Source organism: Enhydra lutris, unplaced genomic scaffold (genome assembly GCF_002288905.1).
Source record: "Enhydra lutris kenyoni isolate GAN:26980312 unplaced genomic scaffold, ASM228890v2 scaffoldscaffold34, whole genome shotgun sequence".
NCBI classification, from domain to species: Eukaryota; Metazoa; Chordata; class Mammalia; order Carnivora; family Mustelidae; genus Enhydra; species Enhydra lutris.
Genome location: NW_019154118.1, coordinates 12,981,265 through 13,007,168, shown reverse-complemented (window position 1 = coordinate 13,007,168; position 25,904 = coordinate 12,981,265). Strand labels below are relative to the sequence as shown.

Below are 25,904 nucleotides of genomic sequence, written 5' to 3'. Positions count from 1 at the left end.
TGGATGGGTAGATGGTTGAGAAGATGGGTGGTTGGATAGATGGATGGCTGGGTGGGTGAGTGGATGAATGGATGGGTCGATGAATAATGAAGGGGGAGATGGATGGATGGATGGGTGTTTCGATGGGGGGGTGGGTGATAATGGGTGGCTGGTTGAATGGGTGGGTAAGTGGGTGAATGGGTGCGTAGATGGGTAGATAGATGGAAGGATGAATTCCATCTTGGTTTTCTTATACTAGTGAGTCTCCAACGTTTTCTAAATGCTCTAGTGCAATTTTATTTATTTGTAACCAAACCACCCCCTACCTCCCCAAGGCAAACCAATTTCAGCTCAGCATGTCACTGAGCTCTTTAATACAATGATTTTCCAGGAGATGAGGGATTGTAGTTTGTAAAAAGCTTCACATTTCCTTTCTTTTATTGACAATTACTATACTCGAGAGCTCTTTCAAAAGTGTATTTAATTGAAATCTGTGCCTCTACTCTAATGACGTGCAAAGTCTTAATTCTTCCTTCACGTGAGCCCTCGCTGCTTGAGAACAGTTGTTAAAACATTGCACCCCACCCCAACCCCCTGTATCTTTTCATTTCTGGGATTGCATCTCTGGATCCATTATCCATTCCTGTTGGCTGTGCTGGTTCTCTCATGAGAACACGGCACCATTTCTTGGCCTGCATCCCAATGACCGATGCCAGCGCATCACCATGGAGCCTGTAAATTACTCTGTCCTCTTTCGATCATTTGACCCCAAAGCTCTTCCCTTTCCTGGAGGCAGATTCCTGTGCTCCTGTCAGATAAGGAGGTGTCCCAGCGCCACCAAGGGGTTACTGGTCCTCATTCCAGAGGCGTATTTCGAATGAGAAGCTGATGAGCACAGACCACTTCCCCTGAACATGCTCGGCCGTTACCACAACGCGCCCTTCCCTCTGTTGCAGCCACGCACAGCACCTTGACCTGTATGAGCAGGGAGTTCAAGTGTGAGGATGGCGAGGCGTGCATCGTGCTCTCCGAGCGCTGTGATGGCTTCCTGGACTGCTCGGACGAGAGCGACGAGAGGGCCTGCAGCGGTGAGTGCCACCCCTGGGGCCCTTGTGAACCTTGTGAGCCTTTCCTCGGTCTGCAGGGGAAGCCGCTTCTTGCCCAGTTTTGGAGCGCCCGGTGAAGGGGGGCTCGTCTTGCCTCTGAGGTAGCTGGGCCTCATCTCTGTGAGGGAAGCGCTGGTCTTGGGTTTGTTTTCTGTGATGGCCCACTTCGTGCGGGTGCACCACGATCCCAGAACCTCAGGCTTTGTGGCGGGGTCAACGCAGTCCTTCTGTCTGGAGGGCCTTTAGTAATTGTCCTAGTCTTCTGGAAATGCTATTAACAGAACCCCACAGACTGAAGGGCTTATGAACAACAGAAACTTCTCTCAGTTCTAGAGGCTGGAAGCCCGAGACCAGAGCATCAGCAGATTCCACGTCTGGTGAGGGCCTGCTTCCTCGTTCATAGACAGCTGGCTTCCCTGTGTCCTACCACAGCGGAAGGGGTGAGGGAGCTCTCTGGGGTCACTTTTATGAGGATACTGATCTCATTCATGAGACTCCATCCTTATGATCTGATCACCGCCCAAAGGCCCCGCTTCCTAACCCCATCATGTTGGGGATTGGGTTTCAGGATTTGAATTTTGGGGGACACCCACATTCAGTCTGTCGCAGTAATGGACCCTGCTGTGATGTCATCCCTGGATCTGTAGAATTCCCTCTTGAGGAAGCAGGCTTATCTCTTTGTAGACATGGAAGAGAAATGCAAGGGAAATGCTGGGACTGGAAATTTAGGAGACCCTGGGCAAGGTCGTATAGGAAGGTTTGAACTCTCTATTTTTTTTTTTTTTTTTTTTCCTGGAATGTCTTAAGATGCTGACCATGGCCTGACAACCTAGATCATGGTAGGTCCCCCCAAACATCACGGGACCTCTAAGGATTTCTGAGATCCCACTTTCTTTCTCTTCCCCGCTTCATGTCTCTAGACGAACTAACTGTATACAAAGTTCAGAATCTTCAGTGGACGGCTGACTTCTCTGGGGACGTAACATTGACCTGGACGCGGCCCAAGAAAATGCCTTCTGCTGCTTGTGTATATAACATCTACTACAGGTGGGTCCCATCTTGGCCGCGAGAGAAGAAAACAGTGTTCTTACCAGCCCTGGACATTTTGCAAACTCCCGTGGTGCTCACAGAGCGACTCTTCCTTAACTGAGCCCGGGCGTCCCCTGCGAGCCCACGCTGCTCTGATTTGACGGTGTCTTTCTTCTTTCGGCCAGGATGGTTGGGGAGGGTATCTGGAAGACTGTGGAGACGCACAGCAATAAAACCAACACCATATTAAAAGTCTTGAAGCCAGACACCACATACCAGGTCAAAGTGCAGGTCCAGTGCCTCAGCAAAGTGCATAACACCAACGACTTTGTGACTCTGCGGACGCCAGAAGGACGTAAGTGTTCTTAGTTTCTGTTGATGGTGTGTGCAGGACCTTCTGTGGGATTTGCAGAGAGTTTCCCAAGGACACTTAGGAGTGTGGGAGCCTAATGACATGGGCTGCATGTATAGAGAAGAACTAAGCCACGATCTTATGTGTGCCCAGCATGCCTCTCATTCTGGAAGAGAGGAAAGGTTTATCGAGGTGAAGACCAAACTTACAGCCTTTACTAGTGGATTGGTCCCAGTGCTGTCCCTGGATTCTTTCTAGTCTTTGTTTCAATCTCAGGGATGTTCCTCCCATTTACCAGTATGCAGATGGGTTTTAACCCTGAGTTGACTCTTTCCTAGTGCCAGACGCCCCGCAAAATCTCCAGCTGTCACTCCACAGGGAAGAGGAAGGCGTGATTGTGGCCCACTGGATTCCTCCCACCCACTCCCATGGCCTCATTCGAGAGTACATTGTAAGTAACTTCTAGGAGCGGCATGCCACGTGTATCCGGGTGAGCGGATCTCTGGGTCTACCAGGGCCGTGTTCTGAATGGCTAGGACTTGATTTGGTATTGCCGGGTAAATAGTCCACCCATCAGAACGTTTTGCATCTTTCCCTCTCTCCTCCTGCCTCCTTGTAAGGTATCAGGATGTCCCAGACGATCGGTTACCTTACTAATAATTTTTTCTTTTCACTTTAGGTGGAATACAGCAGGAGTGGTTCCAAGATGTGGGCCTCCCAGAGGGCTGCTAGTAACTTTACGGAAATAAAGAATTTACTGGTCAACGCTCCATACACCGTCAGAGTGAGTGTCAGCCCCCGTCTCAGCCAGCTGGGTAGTCTCAGCACAGGAGAACGCCAGGCTGACCTTTATGAGATATGTGCTGGTAGTCCGCTAAACACCTACCCCCTTGCCCTGGGAGCTCATCATCATTTCAGTCTCTTAAACAAGTGCCCCAGAGAACTTGAAATCACATCTCCCTCAGATAACCGAGAATTTATGGTAATGCAGCTTTACCTGCTTTTCACGCAGGTTTTCTGCTAGTGTTCCAGCTCTGTACTCTTTTTTTTTTTTTAAAGATTTTATTTATTTATTTGACAGACAGAGATCACAAGTAGGCAGAGAGGCAGGCAGAGAGAGAGGAAGGGAAGCAGGCTCCCTGCTGAGCACAGAGCCCGATGCGGGACTCGATCCCAGGACCCCGGGATCAGGACCTGAGCCGAAGGCAGAGGCTTAACCCGCTGAGCCACCCAGGCGCCCCTGCACCTCTCTACTCTTAACACCTCCCGCTTTTCTGCTTCTCTTTAGCTGCAGGGTGGGCAGAGCTATGGTAAGTAGCATTTAGAAGCTGCTGTTGTGGGGATCTTATGCAATATGGTATCAATACCTTTAGCAGAAAAGAGCTTTCGCGCCGACTGTGTTTGTTGGGACCATTAACTGTGTACACAGACTCCATGATACTGATGATTTTCTCAGTCCTCTTTCTCACATACATGTATGTTTATGTGGGGCTGCAGGGACCCACAGGCTCCCCCCGCCCCCACACGATATAGAAGAACCTGAGCGCTATCAATCAGCAGAAATCCATTGTGTCTACACCATCACAGCTCCCTCTGCCCAGATCCCACACCCTCTCCTCCCCCGCTCCGCCCCCTCCCGTTGTCTCCAACCCCCCGTTTTCGCAGTTGCTGGGGCCTCTGAGTGTCGGGGATCTGTCTGCATAAACCGTTTGCCACCCTCATGCCCGAGTCTCAGCCCTGCAGCTCCTTCCGAACCCTCGCCGTATGCTGTAGTGCCCTTATTTTATACTAACTCACGCTCTGATTTGGAAAGGTGGCTGCGGTGACGAGCCGTGGAGTAGGAAACTGGAGCGGTTCTAAATCCATCACCACCGTCAAAGGCAAAGGTAAACGATTCCAGCGTTTGCAGGTTGAGAGAAGATAGAAACCCTTTGGAAGTGACTTTCAGTGCGACTGGGAAGCGGAGAGGCATAGATGAGAAAATTTCAGGCACCCTCCTCCCCCTCCAACACGTACACATTTCCAGGGATTTCCGTAGAGCTTCAGATACAGAGTTTCTCCGGGGCCTGTCGAAGGTACTTCTTCTAGAGCCGAGCATTTCTCGAGGTGTGGACAGACAAGGAGATTTCCAGAGGCTGCCATGCCCAGCTCTTGGGCTCACGCGCAGTACTGCGGAATAAAGGAGTCCTTCCTTCTCACGACAGACAGACATGGTTGTGTATGTGTCTGTTGATGGCATTTCTAAGAGCACTCTGCTGACACGTGTAACTTCCCCCGTGGCACCGACACACGATGCGTAGATGGAAGTTTCTAGCACTAGAGGTGACATCAGTGATAGCCGACTGCTCGCCGAGGGCCATGCTTGTATTCACTGCATACGTCGGCCCATCTCACTGAACCCTTAGCAGCCTCCAGACAGCTATAAGGACAGATAAGGAGCTAGAAGGAAGTTAAGGCACTTCCCACACAGTCGGTAAACGGCAGAGAGTGGGGATCGGAGCCCGATCCTCCTGAGTCCGAAGCCTGTGCCTTTAGCCACCAGGCCGCCCGGCTTCCCCTGGGCTGAGACGCCTGCTCCCACTGCTCGGGTCCAGCTTGCATCTGTGCCTTGAGAGGGCAGGGTCTGTTGTGCTTTCCTTCACTCTCCCACGGGTGTCAGGGAGGAGCCAGTGAGATCGCTGACGAAGGAGTGAATTAAAGCAATTAAAAGGAAGGCTTCCAGCACACTCGGGGAGACGGACTGTAGCTCGCTTTCTCAAGTGCTTCTCGAACTTAGCCCTGGCACTCGTGGCTTCCGATCCCGGAGTGAGGTGTCACGTGCGGTGGGTTTGTTTTACCTTAGCCTGAGCCTGTGAGAGGCTGTGGCTTATGGAGAGTCACTATAACATTTGGGCTCCTCGAGATCAGGCAGGAGGCAGCCAAACTTAGTGAAGCCGGCCAGCGTTTGTAACAGGGCGCTGGGGAGTCATTAGAAGAGGCATACGGAGTACGCACTCTCCTTGCGTTTTGATTGTGTTGTCATTTCCCTCTACAAAATCGATCAAAACATACACACCGAGAAGAAGGGACACTGGAAGGTCAGCAATAAGACATGTACCTCGAATTCCTTGGACACAGGTCACACCTGCCGTGGAAGGTCTCTTAGACTTCTTTTGTCGGATTTTGCTGGTGAGCCCCTGCTCTTTGGACGGATGTTGGTTAGGGCCCGTCCAGGCCTCAGTCAGTGTGCGGAGTCAGAAAGTGCGCGCTGTGTTCTTTCTGGGAGCCTGTGTCGCCATGACGGCACACAGAGGACACACGCAGCAGTGACATCCGCCAGAAGCACCCCGTGCATTAGTGGAGGTGGGGGATTCCTAGCAACAACAAGAGAAGCAGCCATGGACCGAGCATGTCTGTGCTAAGCACCGTGCTTCCTGTTTTAGGTGATTCGATCTCCTTGAATCCTTATGCATCCTATAGGTATTCTTACGCTCGTTGTGTAGCTGAGGAAACTGGGCTTTGGGAAGGATTGTGACCCATCCCCAGTCACCGTGGTTGTAATTCAAGTTGGCTTGATGGCAACATGTTCACCATTTTGCTCAGAGTTGGTGGCCTGAAACTCCTCTAATACCCTTTCTTCTTGCCCTAACATCCTTTTTTTCTTCCTCACCCACTCCTGTTACATGGGTGATTGTCTGGAGGGACTCCTCTAGATTTTGGTGCATGTCTTTTGCCACCAAGTCTTAACTTCTCCTTCGAGTGTCTCTTCCCTTGCCTGTGTAAGGGGCTTATGAACAGTTATCCCGTGGAGCCCTTTGGATCATGGCTGACAGGGTGCGGTCCGCCATCTTGGGCAGACCTTCCAAAGGATAAGCACCAGGCTCTCATCCCTTGAATGGAGAGGGGTCTTTCCTCTCTGCCCCTTTCATCGTGCCCATGCCAGTGACTTCCCAGTTCCTCAGTCTGTCATAGGTAAGACTTCACTGGAAACGGAAAGAATGGGAACGTTGGTTGAGTTAACATTAGTATGCAGATAAGTCGCTTGCACTATTGTCTAAGTGTCCAAATGGGAATTTGGACTCAAGTTGGTCAGACTCCAGAGGCCACGTTCTTTCCATTTTGCCACGCGTGTATTTACAACTTATGCCTTCGGATTTATTGTGCCCTCAACCTTGGAGCCGCTGGGACTCTGTTAGTGCCGGGAGAGGTGGTGCCCACGGGGATGCCTGTGCGTTTCAGAAGCAGGTTGCCGCTGGGCTGTCTGGGGGCGTTTACATCATGGAACTTTTCTAGATCTTGACTCAGGTGCCAGGATAGCTGACAGGGCCCAGATAGTTGTGTGCTTACCAGACGACTGTGGGCCCCCCCTCGGCTTCGGGACAAGAGCGGTAAAAGAGACGGGTGAGAACAGCGAAACACCAGCCCTTTCTTCTCCCACTAAAAGATCGCTTTGTCTGTCGAGTTGAAAACTGTGAGGTCCTGCCTTCCTTACTTTTCATCACGTGGTTTCTCTTTTTGAATTCCGTTATTGTTTTCAGTGATCCCACCACCAGATATCCACATCGACAGCTATGGTGAGAATTTTCTGAGCTTCACCCTGACAATGGAGAATGACATCAAGGTAACCTTGGGATTTCAGACTGGCCGTTGGGTGGGGCTCTGCTTGCGATGGAACCACTGTAGCCGGGGACAGTACTAGGAAGAGGAGCCACTGCCCCGATTCAGTAAAACCAAAATACCGCGACTAGGTTGGTTGCTTCCCCCATGAAGAACAACCTGAGTCCTTCTCGTGTAATTATTCTGCCTCAGCCTGGAGCCTTTTTTTTTTTTTTTTAACCATATAATTAAATGGTTCACAGCTACAGTGCAAATAAAGAGTTGGTGTTAACAGAATATGTATGCCCTGTAATTTTCAGCTTTATTGGATTTCCTGGTGCGAAGCACTAATGCAGAGGTTCCCACAGTGAGAGAGAGAGTTGGATAACTTAGAAACGTATCCACTCCCAGCCACTCCGCATCCTCACCTTCCGGCGCCACCGTGCCCTCCACGCAGCCTGTCTGCAGAGCCCACACCACCATGAGCCTCTGTGTGCCCATGGTTTTCCAAGCTGAGAGGCACCTTCCATGATGTTCTTTCTTTCTTGTCTGTTTTTCCTCCCATCCCTCCCTGTCCCTGAAGCCGTGGCGGGACAGACAGCCTTTGGCGCCCTTGTTCCACTTACTGAACCACAATTTGGTGGCCTGCCCTTGGCTTCAGAGACCGTTGCTGTAAGGGGTGGCCTGCCCATAAACCCTGTCCGTATAGTCTTTGCTCTTGAAAGCATTTTAATTTTTTCGGTTGTTGCCCCCTATCGAAAGATCTTCAGATCAAAGCCTTTTACGAGCTCAGGACTTAGGAAAGGTAGTCTTTCCTGAGGCCTGGGTATATTTGCTCCTGGTAGACTGTGGGAGCTGAGTAAGCCCCTTTCGTATTGACCTCTTGGCCTTGACTGCAAGGATTGCCGAGCTAAGATGAGGCCTTCATTACTGTAACGTAATTCACTTTAAAGTTGTTCCTCTTTCCGCCTTTGTGATTGGCCCTTGTCCTTTCCTTCTGCATCAGTATTTTTTGTCTCGTCACATCTATGGTGTATGTTATATAGTCTCATGTTTGTTTTTAGAAGTAGGTGTAGTATAACCAACTATTCAATGACAGCACACGGGGAACCCATCCGAAGAGCAAAAGAAACAACCTGTCCATTGTGATAAAGGAGATGCCTTAAGGAACAATAGCAAAGGGGTGTCTTTTGTGTTGGCTGTGCTCCCTGGCTGTGTGCCGTTCCCCTAACCCGCTTCTTGGTTTCCGGCAGGTGAATGGCTATGTGGTGAACCTTTTCTGGGCATTTGACACCCACAAACAAGAGAAGAGAACTTTGAACTTCCGGGGGAGCATCTTATCACACAAAGGTAACACCTTAGAGCTGGGTGTGAGCAGGGAGGAGTAGGGATAGCAAGACCTCCTGGCAGCAGAGCTTGTCTGGGGGCTGCCTGGAAGAGGGGGCTCTTCTCTGGCTGCCATTCAGGTGAGCAGAATAAAGAGACCAGCAGTGAGTCCTGCCTCCGGGAGCAGGTCCACTCGGTGGCTTCCCAGCCCCCTTCTCTAGCTTCTTGGCTCTTAATGGAAGTTGGGGTCTTAAAGGAGGAGATACTGGAAAGAAGCCAGGTGAACCCTGTACAGATGATTTTTGAGTTCCAAAAGAAAGTTCCGGATGTGAGTTGCCTGCCCCTCCTTTCTGGCCTGGTTCCCTCCCCCTTTGCTAATACAAGGTTCACAGGACATGGGGCAGAGTTGGTATTCAGTGCACATTTGTTGAGCGAATGGACAGACTGAGCTAAGGGAGGAGGGAAGGTCATGTCCCAGTCCCTCTCGTATCTGTGCACCTGCTGTGCATAGCTCATTGACCTAGGTGTTCTAGGGGTACCGTCTTAGAGAACCCCGATCCTAATTCTCTGGGATATGCTCATTTCACGGATAAGAACCCAAGGTTGAGAGAGAAAGTGATTCCCACAGAAGGTGACAGCATCAGGAGTGGAACCTGCATCTCTCTACCTTCTAGGACTGTTGATCTCATTGCCTCAATGTGGCACCGAGGGGAGTCGGCCGAATCAGGAGTAATGTAGTGTTCTTCACTGTTGCCCGATGTGTGTGAGGGGCCAGCTTGATGCTCACTTCATGCCAAACACTTCACAAGCTTTTTCTTTTTTAATTCCTGCAGCAGCAGCTAAGCTAAGTGCTATTGGTTTTTTCAGTCTTAAAAACAAGGAAATGGCCTCAGTTTGAATACAGGTGGCCCTGAACAGTTGGGGCTAGAGGGCGCTGACCTGGTAGAAAATCTGCATATAACTTTTGACCCCCCCAGAAACTTAACTACTCAAGGCTACTGTTGGCCAGAAATCCTACTGATAGCATAAACAGTCAATTAACACATATTTTGTATGCTGTCTGTCTTCTGTGCTGTGTTCTTATAATGAAGTCAGCTAGAGAAAAGAAAATGTTTTTCCGTCTATCTGTCTATCTATCTATTTTTGAGGAGAGGCGGCCGAGGGGCAGAGAGGGAGGCAGAGAGATTCTTAAGCAAACTCCACTGAGTGCAGAGCCTGATGTGGGGCTTGACCCCACGACCCTGAGATCATGACCTGAGCCGACACTGAAGAGTCAGAGGCTTAACCGACTGTGCCACCCAGATGCCCTGGAAAGAAAATATTCTTAAGAAAATCGTAAGGAAGAAAAAATACATTTACAGTCCTGGACTATAGAAAACACTTGTGTTATAAGTAGACCGCATAGGTTCAAACCCGTGTTGTTCAAGGCTCAACTGTAGTTTTGTATCCTGCCTTTTTCCTTTAACAAAGTTGTAAGAATTCTCCAGTCTCATTAAATATGCCTGGAGACAACTCTTAGTGGCTGGAGAGTAGCTCGTGGAACACACGTTATTTAAGCACTGCCCTGTGTCTGGGTATCGGGTTATGTTTGTGATGCGTAACGTCATGCCCCACAGATGTTTGCGTGCTCTGATTCCATGGGACATCTGGGTTGAAGGGCATGGAGAATTTCAAGCTGTTTACCAAGGCCAAATGGCTAAGAGGGTTGTCCCGAGATATAGGCCCGGAAGGTCAGCTTTGTAAGAAACTACCCAACGCCCAGGCATGTGAGTTATTTGCAGTTGTCACCACTAAGTAATACTGGGATGGATTTGTAAAATAATGAAAATCCTACAACATGTGGGACTCACTGCAATTGAGAGATTATGTTGAAAACTAGAGTGTCAGTGCACCGGGCTGGCCCAGTAGGAAGAGGATGCGGCTCTTGATCTCAGGTCATGAGTTCAAGCCCCACACTGGGCGTCGTGATTTTTTTTTTAAAGGCTTAAAAAAATAAGGCATTGTATATCAAAACATAATTCTTTTTTTAATTAAATTTTTACTTTTAATTGCAGTCTAGTTAACGTACAGTGTTATATTAGTTTCAGATGTACCATCTAGGATTCAACAGTTCTACACATTACTCAGTGTGTCTCCTAACCCCCTTCGTCCATTTCACCCAAACCCCACGCCTGCCTCCCGTCTGGTAATGTACGTTTGTTCTCTGGGGTTAAGAATTGGTTTCTTGGTTTGTCAAGACACCAATTCTTGGCAGACGCCTCCAGCTTCCTCCTGCATCTTCCTGTCCCTGTTTTCACAGTTGCCAATCTGACTGCTCACACGTCCTATGAGATTTCTGCCTGGGCCAAGACTGATTTAGGGGATAGCCCTCTGGCATTTGAGCATGTCACCACCAAAGGAGTCCGCCCACCCGCTCCTAGCCTCAAAGCCAAGGCCATCAATCAGACTGCAGTGGAATGTACCTGGACTGGCCCCAGGAATGTGGTAAGTCAGCCAGGATGACCACTGCAGAGACAGTCTGGACTCTGCCCTGATGCCAGGCCGTGGGCTTTTCTTCTCTGTTACTGCGAACACAAACGTCCTCTTGGTAGTTCTGTATTACCTTCTAGAAGCACCTGCCGTCCCTTTCCACACCTTGGCCGGGCATCTAAGAGAAAATGCCTGTGCTCTTAGCTGTAGACTAGACCGTGAGTGTGACAAGGTGTTGGGGGGGGCGGGTGTATGTTCCTGTGCTTGGGACTCCCCTTGTCTTGCAGGTACAGTGATGTGGTAGCAGCAGTGACAGGCCACTCCCGTCTCTCCCCACCTGCGTGATCCCCCACCCACAGGTCACCTTTTTGAGCTGTTCCTCCCAGATGTGCCCGTCTTCCTCCCTGCGTCCCTGCTACACGCCATATAGATCCTTTAAAAATTTTTTTTTGTCATTATGTATGCATTTTGGTGCACTGTAGTCTGATTTGTGCTTTTTTGAACCTGGTTTTTATTTCCCAGACCTCCCCAGTGTGTACTTTGCTCTCAGGTGGGTCCTCCCAAGGTTCTTGGCACATTTTCACCATCCTCGCCTCCACAGCCTGGCCTGTGTCCTTTCTCCTCCCAGAGTCCTGCTGTCCTTCTGCTCTGCAGTCAAATCCTACTATCTCCTACTTGATCTCTTTCCCTTACAAACTCCCCCCCAATTTATAGGTGCTGCCATCCAGAATACTGTTTCATTAGATCCTACTTTATCCTATTGGATACTTCTGTGTGTTACTTATCTTCCTAACTAGTCTGTAAGTTCCTTAAAGGGAAGGGTTGTTAACTGAGTTTTCCGAATGGAAAAGCCTTTAGAACTCAGTCTGTGAGATTTAGTGAGTCTTCACAGTGGCTGGTGGCAGGAGACCTGGTCTTGTCTTCTGTGTGCATCCCCAGTGTGCCTTTGGAGCAGGACAGAGCGATGGGGAACGAACCACTGTTTGCATGCGATTGGAAGGTCGGCCTTGAAGAAGGAAGAAGTGAGGCACCAGGAGAGCCCTTCATCCCTGTCCCACTTGATCCTGTCATCAGCTCGGTGGGGTGGATATTCTCACTTTACCAGTGGGGAAGCTAAAGCCCCGAGTTGAAGCTGTAGGAAACCGTAAAGCGGTATGAGCTCAGGTCTGGCTAGCATGATAGCCTCTGCTCTTCTGTTATTCCACAGCCCGGTCCTGAGGAAGGGACAGAGATAAGATGCCCAGAGCCATGCCCAGGACTCGCCTGTCCCTCGACTCCATTCACAAAGAGGTGCTTTCTTGCTAGTACACCAGCTGAGAGCATGGCCACCTTGTCACACCCAAGTGCGTTCACAGAGTAGGGCCTCATTGTGGCACTCTGGAACACCACTTGACTCCAGGGTCTCTCGTTGCATGTGAACTTGGAGAGGTAGCCTTGCTCTTCCTCATCCTTGCTGATAGCCTGGGTATGCCCATCGCAGCTCTCAGAGGGTGACAGGGCCGGTGAAATCACCTGTAGGTAGCTCTCAGCTTCTACCCAACTTCAGACCACTGAGGACTCGGATTGCCACCCCAGTCATCCCTCTCCACCATGAGAACGGCCACAGCTGCTGTGCATCTCTGGGACCTGCCTGTCCCCAGCCCTCCCTAGCACATGGAGCTTTCTCTAGGCCCCTGGCCAGAGCTGCCCAGTTGGGTTCACGGCGGCCCCAGGCCTCTCCTCCAGAAACGAGGCCTGCTTCTGAGCCCAGAGCCCCCACTCCCGTCTTGTGCTTTGAGTGCCCTCCGTCCCCTAGTCCTGCTCCATTCGCCTTGCTTTCTGATTCCCTCGAGTCCCCTAATTCTTTCTTTTCACACTTCTTCCTGGCTTATCACCCCCTTGGGGCTTTCATTCCCCTTCCCTGTAGGCTTCCCCTCTCTGGGCCTGGCTGCCAAGCAGCACAGAAAATGCACAGCTGTCTGGGACTCAGAAGTCCCTGTGCACGTCCCTGATCTGTGCTGTCGGTTCCCAGGACTTCTCCAGACTTTCTTCACAGCTTTCCTTCAAGTCCCCGGCTCACCTGCCTGTGGGCCTTTCCATGCTGCCAGACAAAGCTTCCTTAGTGCGTACCCCACCCTGTTATAAACCCCTCGGTGGCCGCCCCCACTCCAGGCGCATCAGAAACCCCTGCCTGCTTTAAACTCCCCATTTTCCACCTGTGTCAGTGGGCGATAAGAATGGCTGCGCAGAACAGAGCCGGAAGTGACCATGGCTTTCACAGTTAACGTCCCTCCTCATGAAAAGAAGGTGGAGTCCTTCAGCAGGCCTGGGTTTCTACAGCAGCAGGTCTGACAGGGGACCCAGGCTGCCTGTGACCTCCATCTTCAAGGTCACCTCATGGTCCAGGAGGTCTGAAGCCACACCGTCATCGGTGTTCCAGGCAGCAGGAGGGGGGTAGGAAGGGTTTCTCCCTCCATTTCTCTTGAGTGTTTGCTGAGCTCTCATGTGACACCTCTGCTTGCAGCTCATTGGCCAGAACTTTGTCACGTGGCTTCTCCTAGCTTCCAGGGAGGTGGGAGGTGGGAGGTGGGAGGTGGGAAATGTAGATTTTCTTCCAGCCGGCAATTCTCACGAGGAACCAGGATTCTTCTGAGGAGGGGAGGAAGAGTGGGTGTCTTCTGGGCAGCTCCCCGTGTCAGCCGTGCTGCCGTCCCTCCTCAGCCTCCCTCCACAGACGCACTGACTTCCTCCCCGTCTGTCCTTCCAGCCACGCTTTGCAGGTAGCGTGTGGTCTGCACTGAGGACTCTGCTGCTCTCCCCGCCTCCTCGTGCCATCTTTTTTCTGCAGTATCTCACTTTCTGTACTTGCAGCTCATCATTTATAATCCTGTCTGTTCTTCTCTGCCCTCCTTCCTCAAAAATGAGTGCTTTGAGGGGCGCCTGGGTGGCTCAGTGGGTTAAGCGTCTGCCTTCGTCTCAGGTCATGATCGCGGGGTCCTGGAATCGAGCCCCAGATGGGGCTCTCTGCTCAGCGGGGAGCCTGCTTCCCCGTTTTCCCCTCCTCCGTGCGTGTGCGTGCGTGCTCTCTCTCTCTTTCTGAAATAAATAAAATATTTTTTTAAAAACGAGTGCTTTGAGGACAGAGAGCCCACCATGTTTATCTTGGCTTATCTTGGTGGTGGTGGGTTCAGTGCCTGCCCCAGTGTACCTTCTCTGTAAATAAATGCTGAAGGAAGACTTTTCTCTCTTGAGCGCTCCTGAAGCTCGAGGGCATTAATTAGGGATTTCAAGAGAACCAGGTCTCTGGCCATGGAGCTGATGTCCTTTTCCATCCTGTTTGCCAGGTTTACGGTATTTTCTATGCTACGTCCTTCCTTGACCTGTATCGCAGTCCGCAGAGCCTGACTACTTCCCTGCACAACAAAACAATCATTGTCAGTAGGGACGAGCAGTATTTGTTTCTGGTGAGTTTTCCCTACCGGGGAGTCCAGAGGGGTTTCTGTGTTTTAAGGATGGCTTAAATCCTGGGCTCCTAGCTCAGACCCTGCGCCTGGGGAGCTGGAGGCATGACTCCAGGATCTGTGTGTGCAAGAGGGTGGTTCCTCTTCTGTGAAAGCATTGGATTCCTACTTCAAGAAAGGACTGAATGACCCAGTAACCAACCGCATCTCCGTGGGGAATTGGGAACTTGGCAAATGCATAAGCATTCACAGGAATTCACATTCCATTTCCAGGACTAGGAGCTTAGCCCACATACACTTACACGTGTGCCAAGATAGATGGAAAAAGATGCTGGGTATACTGTTGCTTGTGATAGCAGAAGATTTGAAACCAATGGCTATCAGGAGAAGACTGGTTAAGAATACAGGGCAACCCTTCAAAAGAGATAGAACGGAGGTAGAAGAATCTTCCAAAGAAATAGTACTGACGTGGAAAATATTTGTGCTATCTTACTAAGTGAGAGAAGTGAAGAGCCTGAAAATATGAGCCTAAAATTTTCTCATTTGTGTAAAAAAGTTAAGAAAAACAGGCTACGTGTACACATGCCTATACAAGTATGTATCTGGTATGCACATATGTGCGTCTGTGCTTACAGAAGCATAAGACATTTCTGGAAAGAAGCACATAAAACTATTACTGTTTCTAGGAAAATGGATTAGAGATCTGGGGAAGGTGGGGCATTGTTTCACCTTTTATATCTTTACTACTGATTGAATTTTGTGTACACCTGTCACTCTTTTGTTGAAAAGAATGGCTTGGTGCCAACTCCATGCGTCCCTGTGGTATTGGTTTCAGGTGCGGGTGGTGGTGCCCTACCAAGGGCCATCCTCCGACTACGTCGTGGTCAAGATGATCCCAGACAGCAGGCTCCCACCGCGTCACCTGCACGTTGTTCATACTGGCAAAACCTCGGCTGTCATCAAGTGGGAATCCCCCTATGATTCTCCTGACCAGGACCTGGTGAGAGGGCCGGGTGTCCAGCCAGCCATTCCTTTTCTTGGCATGGTTGGGGACAGGCCAGAGGGTGCTGTCACCCCGCATGAAAGCTAGGCTTGGCAGTGGGAGCTCAGCGGGAGGTCTCATCGCCGTATCTGTGTGCCCAAAGAGGGGGTTCTTATAGGTGCCTCTTCTGAGTTGTCCTTTCTCCATGATATCTAGCTGTTCTAGTCATTTGTCCCTCTTTTCTTCTCTGCCGTCTCACCTTCCCTTCCCTGAGCCTCTACAGCGGGTTGGCCGACAGAGGCAAGTTGGCCACGTGCAGCTTGTTGACTGTTTGTGTAAATACAGTTTATTAGAACCAAGCTCTAACCGGTCATTTAAATCTTAGCCTGTGACAGCTTTCACACTGCGCAGGGCAGAAGTGAATCATGGAGGGAGAGACCATTTGACCTTCAAAACCTAGTATTTTCTACCTGAACCTTTACAAAAAGGTTTACTGGTTTCATTTCTTGGTTTCATTTCAGGCCGTGATCTCAAGGTCATGAGATTGAGCTCTGTGCTGGACGTGGAGCCTGCTTGAGATTCTCCCTCTGCCGCCTCCTCCCCGCTCTAAAAAAAATAAATAAATAAAAAGAATAAAAGAAGAGGCAGTAATTCTGGAAAATGGCTCCCATTTTCCTTTGACCCAGGCTCATTTTCCCTCCGTCCCCTCTGCCCTCTCCCTCATCCCTGGGGTATTCTTCAGTGCTCGGTTGCTCAGGCTTTCCTTGACTCTCCAGTTCTTCCTGGTGATTGAGTTTCCTGTACTTGCCCCATGTCCCTGTATTTGCTCTGGCCTCCACATATGTAAAAAGCAACCTGGGAGATAATAAGTAGAATTTGCTGTCCTTTCGTTGTGTCCTCTGACACCACCCAGAGCTATTACAGCCGGGGAGATACACTGAGCACTGAACTTGAATTGCTCTTGCCTGTTCCAACCTCTGTATGGATTCCACAGTGAATGTGACTTTCCCTGGGGTCATTTTTTTGGGTCGAATCGATAATTCTGTGCACAGTTCTGGGAGTGAGTGCTTGTTCCAAGTCTGAGCCTGGCCACCCTAAAGGCTTTCCAGAGAACGGAGTCGCTGCGGGCTCAGAAGGAGGTTGCTGTGGCTTGCAGCCCCCTGATACACTTGGGTTTTCCATTGCCCACTGCTGAATTGCAAAGAGTAAAAAAGCACCAAGTTTCTGATTACCAAGGGTCTCTTTTTTTTTTTTTTTGTCCCAGTTATATGCAGTTGCTGTCAAAGATCTAATAAGAAAGAGTGACAGAAGCTACAAAATAAAGTCCCATAACAGTACAGTGGAATACACCCTTACCAAGTTGGAGCCTGGAGGGAAATACCACATCATCGTCCAGCTGGGGAACATGAGCAAAGATTCCAGTATAAAAATCACCACAGGTAAATGGGAGGGAGAGCAGGGTCCTTCTCACACAAGAAGGGGCCCATGGGGCTGCTCGGACGCCTAGACAGTAACAGTGGAAGGACAAACACCCTCTTCAGTATCCACAGTGGGCCCGGCAGGGTGGGCTTCCAGTGCCTGGGCTGTAGGGTGGTGGACTGGAGGCTATGCTGTGTCTCTTTTCACTCTCCCTCTGCCTAGTTGGTTTTGACACTGGGGTAGAGGAGAGCAGGAATGCCCAAAAGAGTTAGGAAATAAAACTGAGTGTTTCCCACGAAAGCCAAGAATGGGAACCTGGTCTGAAATCCTGTGGTTCCTCGCGGCAGGGAGATGTGTAGCCAAGGAGGGAGACCAGGAACCGTGAAGTAGATTGAAGGGGACTTGCTGCCAGCCCGGGATTGGCTCAGCAGTCAGACTCTGGCTCAGAAAGCAGGTCATGAGCTCGGGTACTTGGGCAGCAGCAGACGATGTCACAGTGTCTGTGACGGAGGTTCGGTCTCACCAGGCCGGCCATGTGAGTAGTGGGTCTGGCGGGATTCAGGGTGTCATTCTAGGGCTCTGTGTTCGCGCACAGGCCCTGGCCCCTTGCTGAGTTCTGAGGCTCCTCAGGCCCTGAGGCAGGACTAGGGAGAGCAGGAGACGGACTGGAACCAGAGCAGAAGTCCAGCCAGGGAACTGTGTCCATCCCATCGCTTCCCTTTGTCCCCCACCCAGTTTGGTTTTGGCATCCTTGGCTCTCAGGGCCACTGAATGCAGTACTGTCCACGTTTCTTGGCTAAAAGTATTATAACAACAACTAAAGAGATGTCAGTTAGAGAGTGTCTACCATGTGCTATGCTCTACGCTAAACAACATTATGTATTTTATTTGTTCTTTAATCTAGCCTTTTGAGTTAGCATTCTTTTTTTTTTTTTTAATATTTTATTTTTAGAGACAGCACAAAGGCATTGGGGGGAGGGGCAGAGGGAGATGGGGATGGGGAGAGAGAATCCCAAGCAGGCTCCACACTCAGCGCAGAGCCCGACCTGTGTCCCAGTCTCATGACCCTGAGATCATGACCTGAGCCTAAACCAAGAGTCAGATGTTCAACCTACTGAGCCCCTCAGGTTAGCATTATCTAATCTATCTCATCAGACAGGAAAACAGCGATTCCAGTCCATAGCCACTGACTGCATCCTGTCTCATCTTTAATTTTCAGTTTCATTATCTGCACCTGATGCCTTAAAAATCATAACAGAAAACGACCACGTTCTTCTCTTTTGGAAAAGTCTTGCTTTGAAGGAAAAGCATTTTAATGAAAGCAGGGTGAGTCCCTCCCTCATCCTCAATGACTTTGGGAATCTAATTGAAACGCAGCTTTAGAGATGAGCTCGTTAATGGCATGCTGGCATAGATGGGGAAAAAACAGAATAGCGCAAGGGAGTGAACTCGAGAATTAAAGGACCATTTTCTGTGGGCTTGCTAATTAGTGAAATGTTTATACTGCCCATTAAAGATGAGAATCTCTGCGCTAAGCACTTTTCATTCCTGAACTTGTCTTTCCCTAAAGACAGGGAAATGGGCTGGAACCTTCGCTGTGCCTTCTGAAGCTGGGTGGGGCTGGGCATCGGAACCAGGGCCCCGTCCTCCACAGCCAGTCTGAGAGCAGGGCTGTGGCGCCCATGCCAGGGGCTGAGCCTCAAACTGGCCTCGAGGTTTCTTTGCAGTGGTGTCTGCGCGAGCAGAAAGTGCTCGAACACAGTCTGTTGACCTTAGAGAAAACACTGTTTTGTCTGCCATTGGCAAACCGATGACTGTATTCACAACAGAAGGTGGGAGGAGAAGGAGAGCGTCACCAGGGAACAGATTGGCCACCCAGAGGTGGACAGATTCTGTAGTAGACCCGGCTTGTCCCCATGGTTGGCAAAGCGGGAGCTAAATAGAGACACAGTAAATCAGCTGTGGCTGTTGCCAGGTTCGGTGGTGGCAAAGAGCGCTGGAGTTGTGAACAGTCACGGTGTCAGGCCAGAAGCACAACTAGATTAAAACTTGAAAATTCTCACAACTCTCCCAACCGTGACGTGTAAATGGTTAATATACTCGAATACAAAGAAAGCTTTCAAAGCCGTTCAAAACAGAAATTGATTTCTGTTGTTTCTGATTTGTTCCCGAATTGCTTCTGATTTCGGAAAAGGTACAGGTAACAAAGTAAAACTATAGTAGTCGTAGGCAAAAGAAAAGAAGGATCCACCTCCCTGATAATCTGAACCCCAGAGATAGGACACTTTCACGTGAAACAGGCTAAGTTTGTGGCGAACAGTTACCAGAATGAGTTGTAGTCGGGGAGATTAGCGCTCTGGAGATAGGAATTGGAAATGCCTTCCGTAAGGCATTTGGGTAACACGTATCCAAAACAGGAAAAGCATTTACAGCCTTTGACTGGGCAGTTCTTTCAGGATCTTAATCTGAGAAAACGATATACACCACGAATTTATGGACTCGGCTCTCCGGGGCAGTTCTATTTCTGGGAACAAGAAAGAAGAGACAACTTTAACGTCCCAACAGAAGACGACTAGTTAAATAAGTGGTTGATGTTTGTGTCATTTAAATGTTTTTCTTTATACCTTTTTTGTATTTTGCAAATGTTCTACAGCAGGTGTATATTAGATAGAAAATGATGAATGCTAGTGTAGGATGGAGAAGGCAGGAATGGAACTCCAGGCCAGTGGTGCTGGGAGGCCCAGTTTGGCAGCCAGCCGTCATCAGGGTCGCTCCTAGGTGGCGGAAGCCTGGCTTTCAGGTTGAGCTGACAGGTCAGTACTTCACTTCCCGTGGAGTGTGCATAAGCAGGTCGCATGTCCTCCCCTCCCCGCGCCCCCACACCGGGCTTAGTTCAGAGAATAGGCGGGTCAGCGTCAATGGAATGGGGACCAAGAGCCGGTCAGTATGCGGTGGGGCCTGGTATGTCGATAGAGACAGGAGAGGAGGCCTTTTCTTTGATGCTGATGGGGTGGGAGTTGGTAGCTTTGACACTGAGGTACTTAGAGATTAGCAGAGAAGTCCAGTAGTCAGTTCTGATCCTAGCCCGATCTTGAAGCGCTTTCTCTTCAAGGCCAGGTTGGTCTGGGGCAACCATCCGCCTCCAGGAGCTGGAGAGGGAGCTGTGGGCTGCCTGTGGAGTTCCCACACGCTGTTCGACCAAGAAACGTTCTGACTTTTTTTACCCCACTGCTGGAGTCCCCTGTGACCCGGATTTATTATCAGTCAGATCCCATTACGGGGAACTACTGCTGACTTGTCCGGATTCTTTGTGGCATTTACTATTACTTCAAATGAGTAAACTGTTGACCAGAACTTTGTGCACTGGAATATTTGTTAAAATGGCTTTTATTAGGGCTACCTTTTCACTTCCACTTTGCAGCTCATAAGTGGGTGTGGTAGTTATTTGAGACATTTGGGATGGGAAAATTACCATTTTCTGCATCCCATATCTCAATGGTAATGTAAAAAGATCTAGTAAGAAGCCCAAAGTGCTTTAGCATCTATAAAAGCCTGCAATAAGGAGCTCACATAAAGTTGGAACCAATAATAGAAGCTGTCAGAGTCCTTATTGAAGATCCTGAACAATCTCTCGTGTCTTTGTTTTCAGGGCTATGAGATACACATGTTTGATAGTGCCATGAATATCTCAGCTTACCTTGGGAATACTACTGACAATTTCTTTAAAATTTCCAACCTGAAACTGGGTCATAATTACACTTTCACCGTGCAAGCAAGATGCCTTTTTGGCAGCCAGATTTGTGGGGAGCCTGCTGTCCTGCTGTACGACGAGCTGGGGTCCAGTAAGTCACTTCATGGGGCCATTTCTGTCTTCCGTTCTGGGAAATCAATGAAGGATATAGCATGGTGATGGCAAATTGATGAATTTGTCTTTTTTTTTTTTTTTAAAGATTTTATTTATTTGGGGGAGAGAGCACGCACATGCGTAAGAGCAGGGGGAGGGACAGAGGGAGAGGCAGAGAATCCCAAGCTGATTCTGCTGAGCAAGGAGCCTGACATAGGGGTCTAGATCATGACCAGAGCCGAGACCAGGAGTTGGATGCTTAACTGACTGAACCACCCAGGTGCCCCAAGATGTGTCTTTCCAAAGTGCATGTAAAATGTTCTCTCTCTTGGAAAAAAAAAAATTCTTTTAGTTCAGAAGAAAATCACTTACGTTTCAATTTAGTCAGGCACTGATTTAACAAACACTTCCTGAGCCAGGCGTGGTGTGAGGAGCTGGGGTTACAAAGTGACCACATTCTGAATGTAAAGCCCAAAAACGGGAATAGGTTAAAAATGGGTTTTGTTTCAAAAGGAGGTCCTGCTTGGGAAACACTAGGTTGGTATGAGTTTTATTGTTTGTTTTTTGCAGGACTTCTCAGAGCCTCCAATATGCTAACGTTCCCTGTGGTTCTTTCAAGTCAGTAACTAATCTCCTTCCCATAGAGTAACTGATTTTATAGCTTCGTCTTAGCCATCGCTCCCGAGCAGAACCTGAATTTGGCCTGGCATCTTGTCTTCTGAACCCTCACAGATGCTGGCGCTGGGTCATGCTGATGGCGGAGGAGAGGAACCTTTCCTTTACACAGAAATTCTGCTTGTATTGTAGTAGCTTAGCCAGGATATCAACAGATGCTTTGCCACTGGTCTTTTTTTGTTCCATTTCTTCCCAGCCAGGAGCTCACCAACACTCAAGCCAAAATCTTGCGTTTGAGTTGTTGTATGCTCCGACATGTCCTGCTTCCCAGGCACCTCCCTAAAAGGAAAACCTTGGCAGACTGCATCCCTTTGGAGAATCCCAGCATACTTGAGGTTCTGAGAAGGTCTTACAGAAAACAAACAACAAAAGTCTTGTTAACCTAGCGTTTCCTAAATAGAGCCTCCTCTCTAAGTAAAACCAATTAACGACTGAAATAGACTCTGGGAAAAAGTGTTGCCTTAATAAAACTGAGCTTATCAAGCAGGAAGAATCTCTCCATGAGGCCTCAGTTCGTCTCTGTCTTGTCCCTTGATGTTTGCTGTCCCCTCAGAAGTGGGGTGAGGGGGCTTCACTCATTCCTGTTTACTACACCACCCTGGTTCCTCCCGACTCTTCCAGCTAAGAGCATCCCCCTAATTTATCAGTTCACACCTGGGGTTAGGTTGGGACGTATGATGTAAGAATTTGTCGCAGCTTTTCTTGGTGGGTCAATAATGAGAGAAATTAAAGGCATGGATTCTGAGTTGTTAGATTGGTCTTGCAAGAAATGGCTGTTCTCTGGCCCATCTTGATGATCTGGTTGGGGTGAGTTCCTGGGTCGTTACCGGGCCTTCCCCGTGAGGCCCAGGCCTGGTCCGTACCACTTAGCCCTATCCCAGGGAATGACCTCAAGCCTGACGAGGCTCCTTATGGGACCTGGAAAGTCCACTGTGCTTCTGTAGCTCAAACTGACTTCCAAGTTCCACTTTCGGCCCTCAGGCTCAGACTTTCCCCGATTTCTTAAGACCAGCCCAAACCCAAAGGTGGCTTGGCCCTAGAGCCTTGTGGAGGCCGATCTACCAGCCCATCATCATAGAGCTGGAATTTGTTTCAGACATGGGGAAGTGAGCATCGTTGTTAGGTCATAGACCCCGAACTGGCTTTGCAAAGAGCATTTAAAAAAATGTGAAACGTGTATGGAAGGGTTCTCTCTGTTATCTACGTTAAAAAAAAAAAATCAAACCTCATAAAACTTGATGAGCTGTTAAGTCAGTGTTGCAGTAAAGGAATCTCGTTTGTATCACTTAATGGAGCTTCAGGTAATTGCAGTTCAGAGTGACTTTGGTGCCAAGTAGGGGGAAATAATTGCAATCTCGTTAATTAGTGGTCTGATTTCACATCCTCTTATGTAAGGCAAGCAAGTGGTCTTAAGTAATAATGCTAATGAAATCAATGTTGATACCCCAACAAAGGTCTCCCTTCCAAGAGATTATCTAAATAAACAACAAGGCCGTGATTAGGAGGCTAATGTAATTACCGTATTTGCATGCCCGAGGCCCGTGGGCTGTCAGCTCGTGGTGAGGCATCGGGAAACAGGCGTCAGGTGCAGGAACGCGCGGCACTAGGCCGGCGGCTCGGCTCACTGTTTGCCGGCTCCTAGCGGTTTTGGTGCTGGTGGTGTTGGCGGGGGCGGGGGGGGGGGGGTTGGGTCACCTCATCGCCCTCCCCAAACCCCTCCCTGACGTCGGAGGCTAATGCAGTGGCATCTTGCCCCAGCAGGTGGGGGCGCGTCGGCGTCCCAGGCCACCAGGTCCACTGACGTTGCTGCCGTGGCGGTGCCCATCTTGTTCCTGGTCCTGCTGAGCCTGGGGGTCGGCTTTGCCGTCCTGTACACGAAGCACCGGAGGCTGCAGAGCAGCTTCACTGCCTTCGCCAACAGCCACTACAGCTCCAGGCTGGGCTCAGCCATCTTCTCCTCGGGGGACGACCTGGGTGAGTGGGGCCGGCGGCCCCGGGCTTCCTCCAAAGCCGGGTCCTTGGTTAGGAGATGCGTGGGTCAGGCTTGTCTTGGGACACTTAGGAGGGGTTCGTTAACCAGTGATCTCACTGCTTTACTTTACGTTAAACCCTTTGGAGCCCTTAGCTTGGAACTTGCTTCTCTGTTAAAATACTCGTACTCTCTTCAGCGGTGTGGTCCTGGGCCCAGAGCGGGAGCGGTTTTGTGGAAGAACTGGGAGGAGCTTGCCTTGTGCAGAAAGGATAGGAGGGCCCGGGGCTTAGGAGACTCCCAGAGCATCAGCAGATTTTCCGGAATGTCCAAGCCCTCTCATCCTTCATGGATCTGGAGGTCTGACATCTTGGGAGAGCCTAGTCAAGAGGAGACGTCATGCTTTCCCAGATGACTTCTGTCCAAAGAGGCCCTTTCCATCTGGCTCTCTGTCTTTCTGATACAGCTGGTCAAACCTCCCCGGCCATTCTTCTTTCCCGTACCCACAGCATGGTATGGGAAAAAGAAAGAAGTAGCCCTTTTAAGATGTCTGCATGCTCAGATTCTAAAAGCTAATAGAGCTAGTAGACCACTTAATATGGTAAATTAGGTGTGTTTGGGGGGTCTTCCCCGAATGTGATTTCACGTACCTATTTTTTTCTGGAAACCAGTTACAATCTTTTTTCTTTATGAAGTACTTGTATATTCCCTGCCCACTGATCATTTGATAATAGCTTTGCTCCCTCTTCTCAGTTTCCTGTCTTGCTTTGTACAAGTATTTGGACTGCCTTGCATGAATGGGCTGCATTCTTTGCTTCCGTTCCTGGGGGCAAAAGGAGTTGGACCCGTGGTGGCACCACACAGTGATCACTGAATGTGGATCACACAGCTTAGTTGCACAGGATTGGAACAGGGGCCACAGCGGGACTTTCTTAGCCCCTCGAAGATCCCTACCCTCAGAGCAGTGAGGGTTCAGAGGAGGAAGCAGATTATGAGGTTTCACTGTTGACATAAGCTGTGGATCATTCAAATTAGGGAAGCTAAATTGCCCTTCGGACTTTTGGGTAGGTCATAAGAGTCTCCCTTCTAAGAGATTGACTTTCTTTATTTGGTCAAGTTCAAGCTACCATTAAAATAAGCTTGGCTACCCATTGATGGGGGAGAAGGTGACCCAAGCGTGTCGGCGGGGAACTGAGCTGGGATTTGGCTTTGGCTACTGCGCCTGGTGGGCTGTGGTCCCGATTTTCCAGGCTGGTGGTGTTGGGAGTGGTCGGGGCGGAGCGGTGGGAGTTGGGGTTGGATGCAGATGCGATGGAACTCACCACGGACTGACTCTTTTGCCTTTAGGGGAGGACGATGAAGATGCCCCTATGATAACAGGATTTTCAGACGACGTCCCCATGGTGATAGCCTGAAAGCTCTCCTCACTAGAAACCAAATGGTGTAAATATTTTATTTGATAAAGATAGTCGATGGTTTATTTTAAAAGATGCACTTTGAGTTGCAATACGTTATTTTTATATCGGCCAAAAACAAAAACAAAAAAGGAAAGAAAGGAATGAATAAACTTTGTAGTAATCAGCTGTGAACTTCAAACCAGGTTGATTTTAGTAACCAAATTGCTCTGATTTCATATTAATGTAGTCTTACAGGGCTGTGCTTGCTGGGCATGCTTTTAAGTCTGTGAGATAATTTTGAGTCAATAAATTGGCCGTTCTTTTTATTTTTCTAAGACACAGAAATGTATTTAATAAAAACTTTGAGAGAGGGTGATGGGTGGCATCTCTCCCAACCCCTCCCCTCCCCCCGCCATTGAAAGTGTGCTCAAATTTTAAATTTTGTTTGGATTTTGTTTATATGAAAGAGTTTGTGTGTATAGTGGGGGAAAGTTCTTTTCTGTACTTTTGTTAATTTATTCGGACTCTATATAAGGCAAGGCTTTCGTGGTCGTCGACTCCGCACGTTATGAGGGGTTGTAGGGTCGAGGGGTGGGGAACAGAAGCAGTTTTGTTGCCATTCCGGAAACAATCCGTTTTTATTCACTTGTGTGTCATGTAATGGTATCGGGCAGAAGAGGACATTGAATCTGCTCGGTTTCAGTTAGACAGACGTGCGGCTCCGAGAGCCCTGCAAGCAACAGCTTCTTCTCTTATGTTCACCGCTGGAATCTTATCGTCTACGCCTCTGCACAAGACGTAGCTCTCCACGCTACAAGCTGAGAACACTGCTTTATTATACACTGGTGTCGTGGTCATCGCCACAAATGACTGCTCGTGGGAGAGTGCTAGGTCTGGGCCATGAGAGATACACTGGCAGATAAGAGTACCTAATTTGTCCTTCAGATATCTTGTTTTTCCTTACCACTGAAGAATCTCGAATGTAAAGGTTTTTTTTGTTGTTTGTTTTTTTAAGATTTTTTTTTTTTTTAAATTAGAGCAAGTCAGAGTATAAGCATGGGGAGCAGGAGAGGGAGAAGCAGACTCCCCACTGAGCAGAGAGCCCCATGTGGGGCTCGATCCCAGGACTCTGAGATCATGGCCTGAGCCGACGACAGATGCTTCACCGACTGAGCCACCCACGCGCCCCTCACATGTAGTTTCATATTTACGTTCAGGTGGCTACTTACTATCTTTAAAACTCTGTCCCTGATATATGCAGTCATTTTGAATTGGGTCAGTGCCTTCTCTTTTTTTTTTTTTCTTTTTCTTTTCTTTCCTTCCACCTCCTTCCCCGCACCCC

General features: G+C 49.3%; 1 protein-coding gene across 4 annotated transcripts in view; it reads left to right on the top strand.

Moving 5' to 3' along the window:
- The window catches only part of LOC111153957 (sortilin related receptor 1), a 160,341-nt gene extending 134,746 nt beyond the window's left edge, over positions 1–25,595 (top strand). Inside the window, exons 33-48 of one of the 4 annotated variants that reach the window (XM_022513310.1) lie at positions 936–1,067; positions 2,006–2,132; positions 2,300–2,469; positions 2,805–2,917; positions 3,146–3,250; positions 4,280–4,352; positions 6,984–7,066; positions 8,295–8,391; positions 10,667–10,851; positions 14,160–14,279; positions 15,112–15,276; positions 16,523–16,697; positions 17,897–18,003; positions 20,327–20,519; positions 22,958–23,170; positions 24,513–25,595. In XM_022513310.1, coding sequence (XP_022369018.1) covers positions 936–1,067; positions 2,006–2,132; positions 2,300–2,469; positions 2,805–2,917; positions 3,146–3,250; positions 4,280–4,352; positions 6,984–7,066; positions 8,295–8,391; positions 10,667–10,851; positions 14,160–14,279; positions 15,112–15,276; positions 16,523–16,697; positions 17,897–18,003; positions 20,327–20,519; positions 22,958–23,170; positions 24,513–24,580 — 2,126 coding nt within the window. In that variant the 3' untranslated portion in view covers positions 24,581–25,595. Of the gene's footprint in view, positions 1–935; positions 1,068–2,005; positions 2,133–2,299; positions 2,470–2,804; positions 2,918–3,145; positions 3,251–4,279; positions 4,353–6,983; positions 7,067–8,294; positions 8,392–10,666; positions 10,852–14,159; positions 14,280–15,111; positions 15,277–16,522; positions 16,698–17,896; positions 18,004–20,326; positions 20,520–22,954 lie in introns of all 4 variants that reach the window. The other 3 variants (XM_022513309.1, XM_022513308.1, XM_022513307.1) reach the window with 3 other exon arrangements.
- Positions 25,596–25,904: the final 309 nt, after the last annotated feature.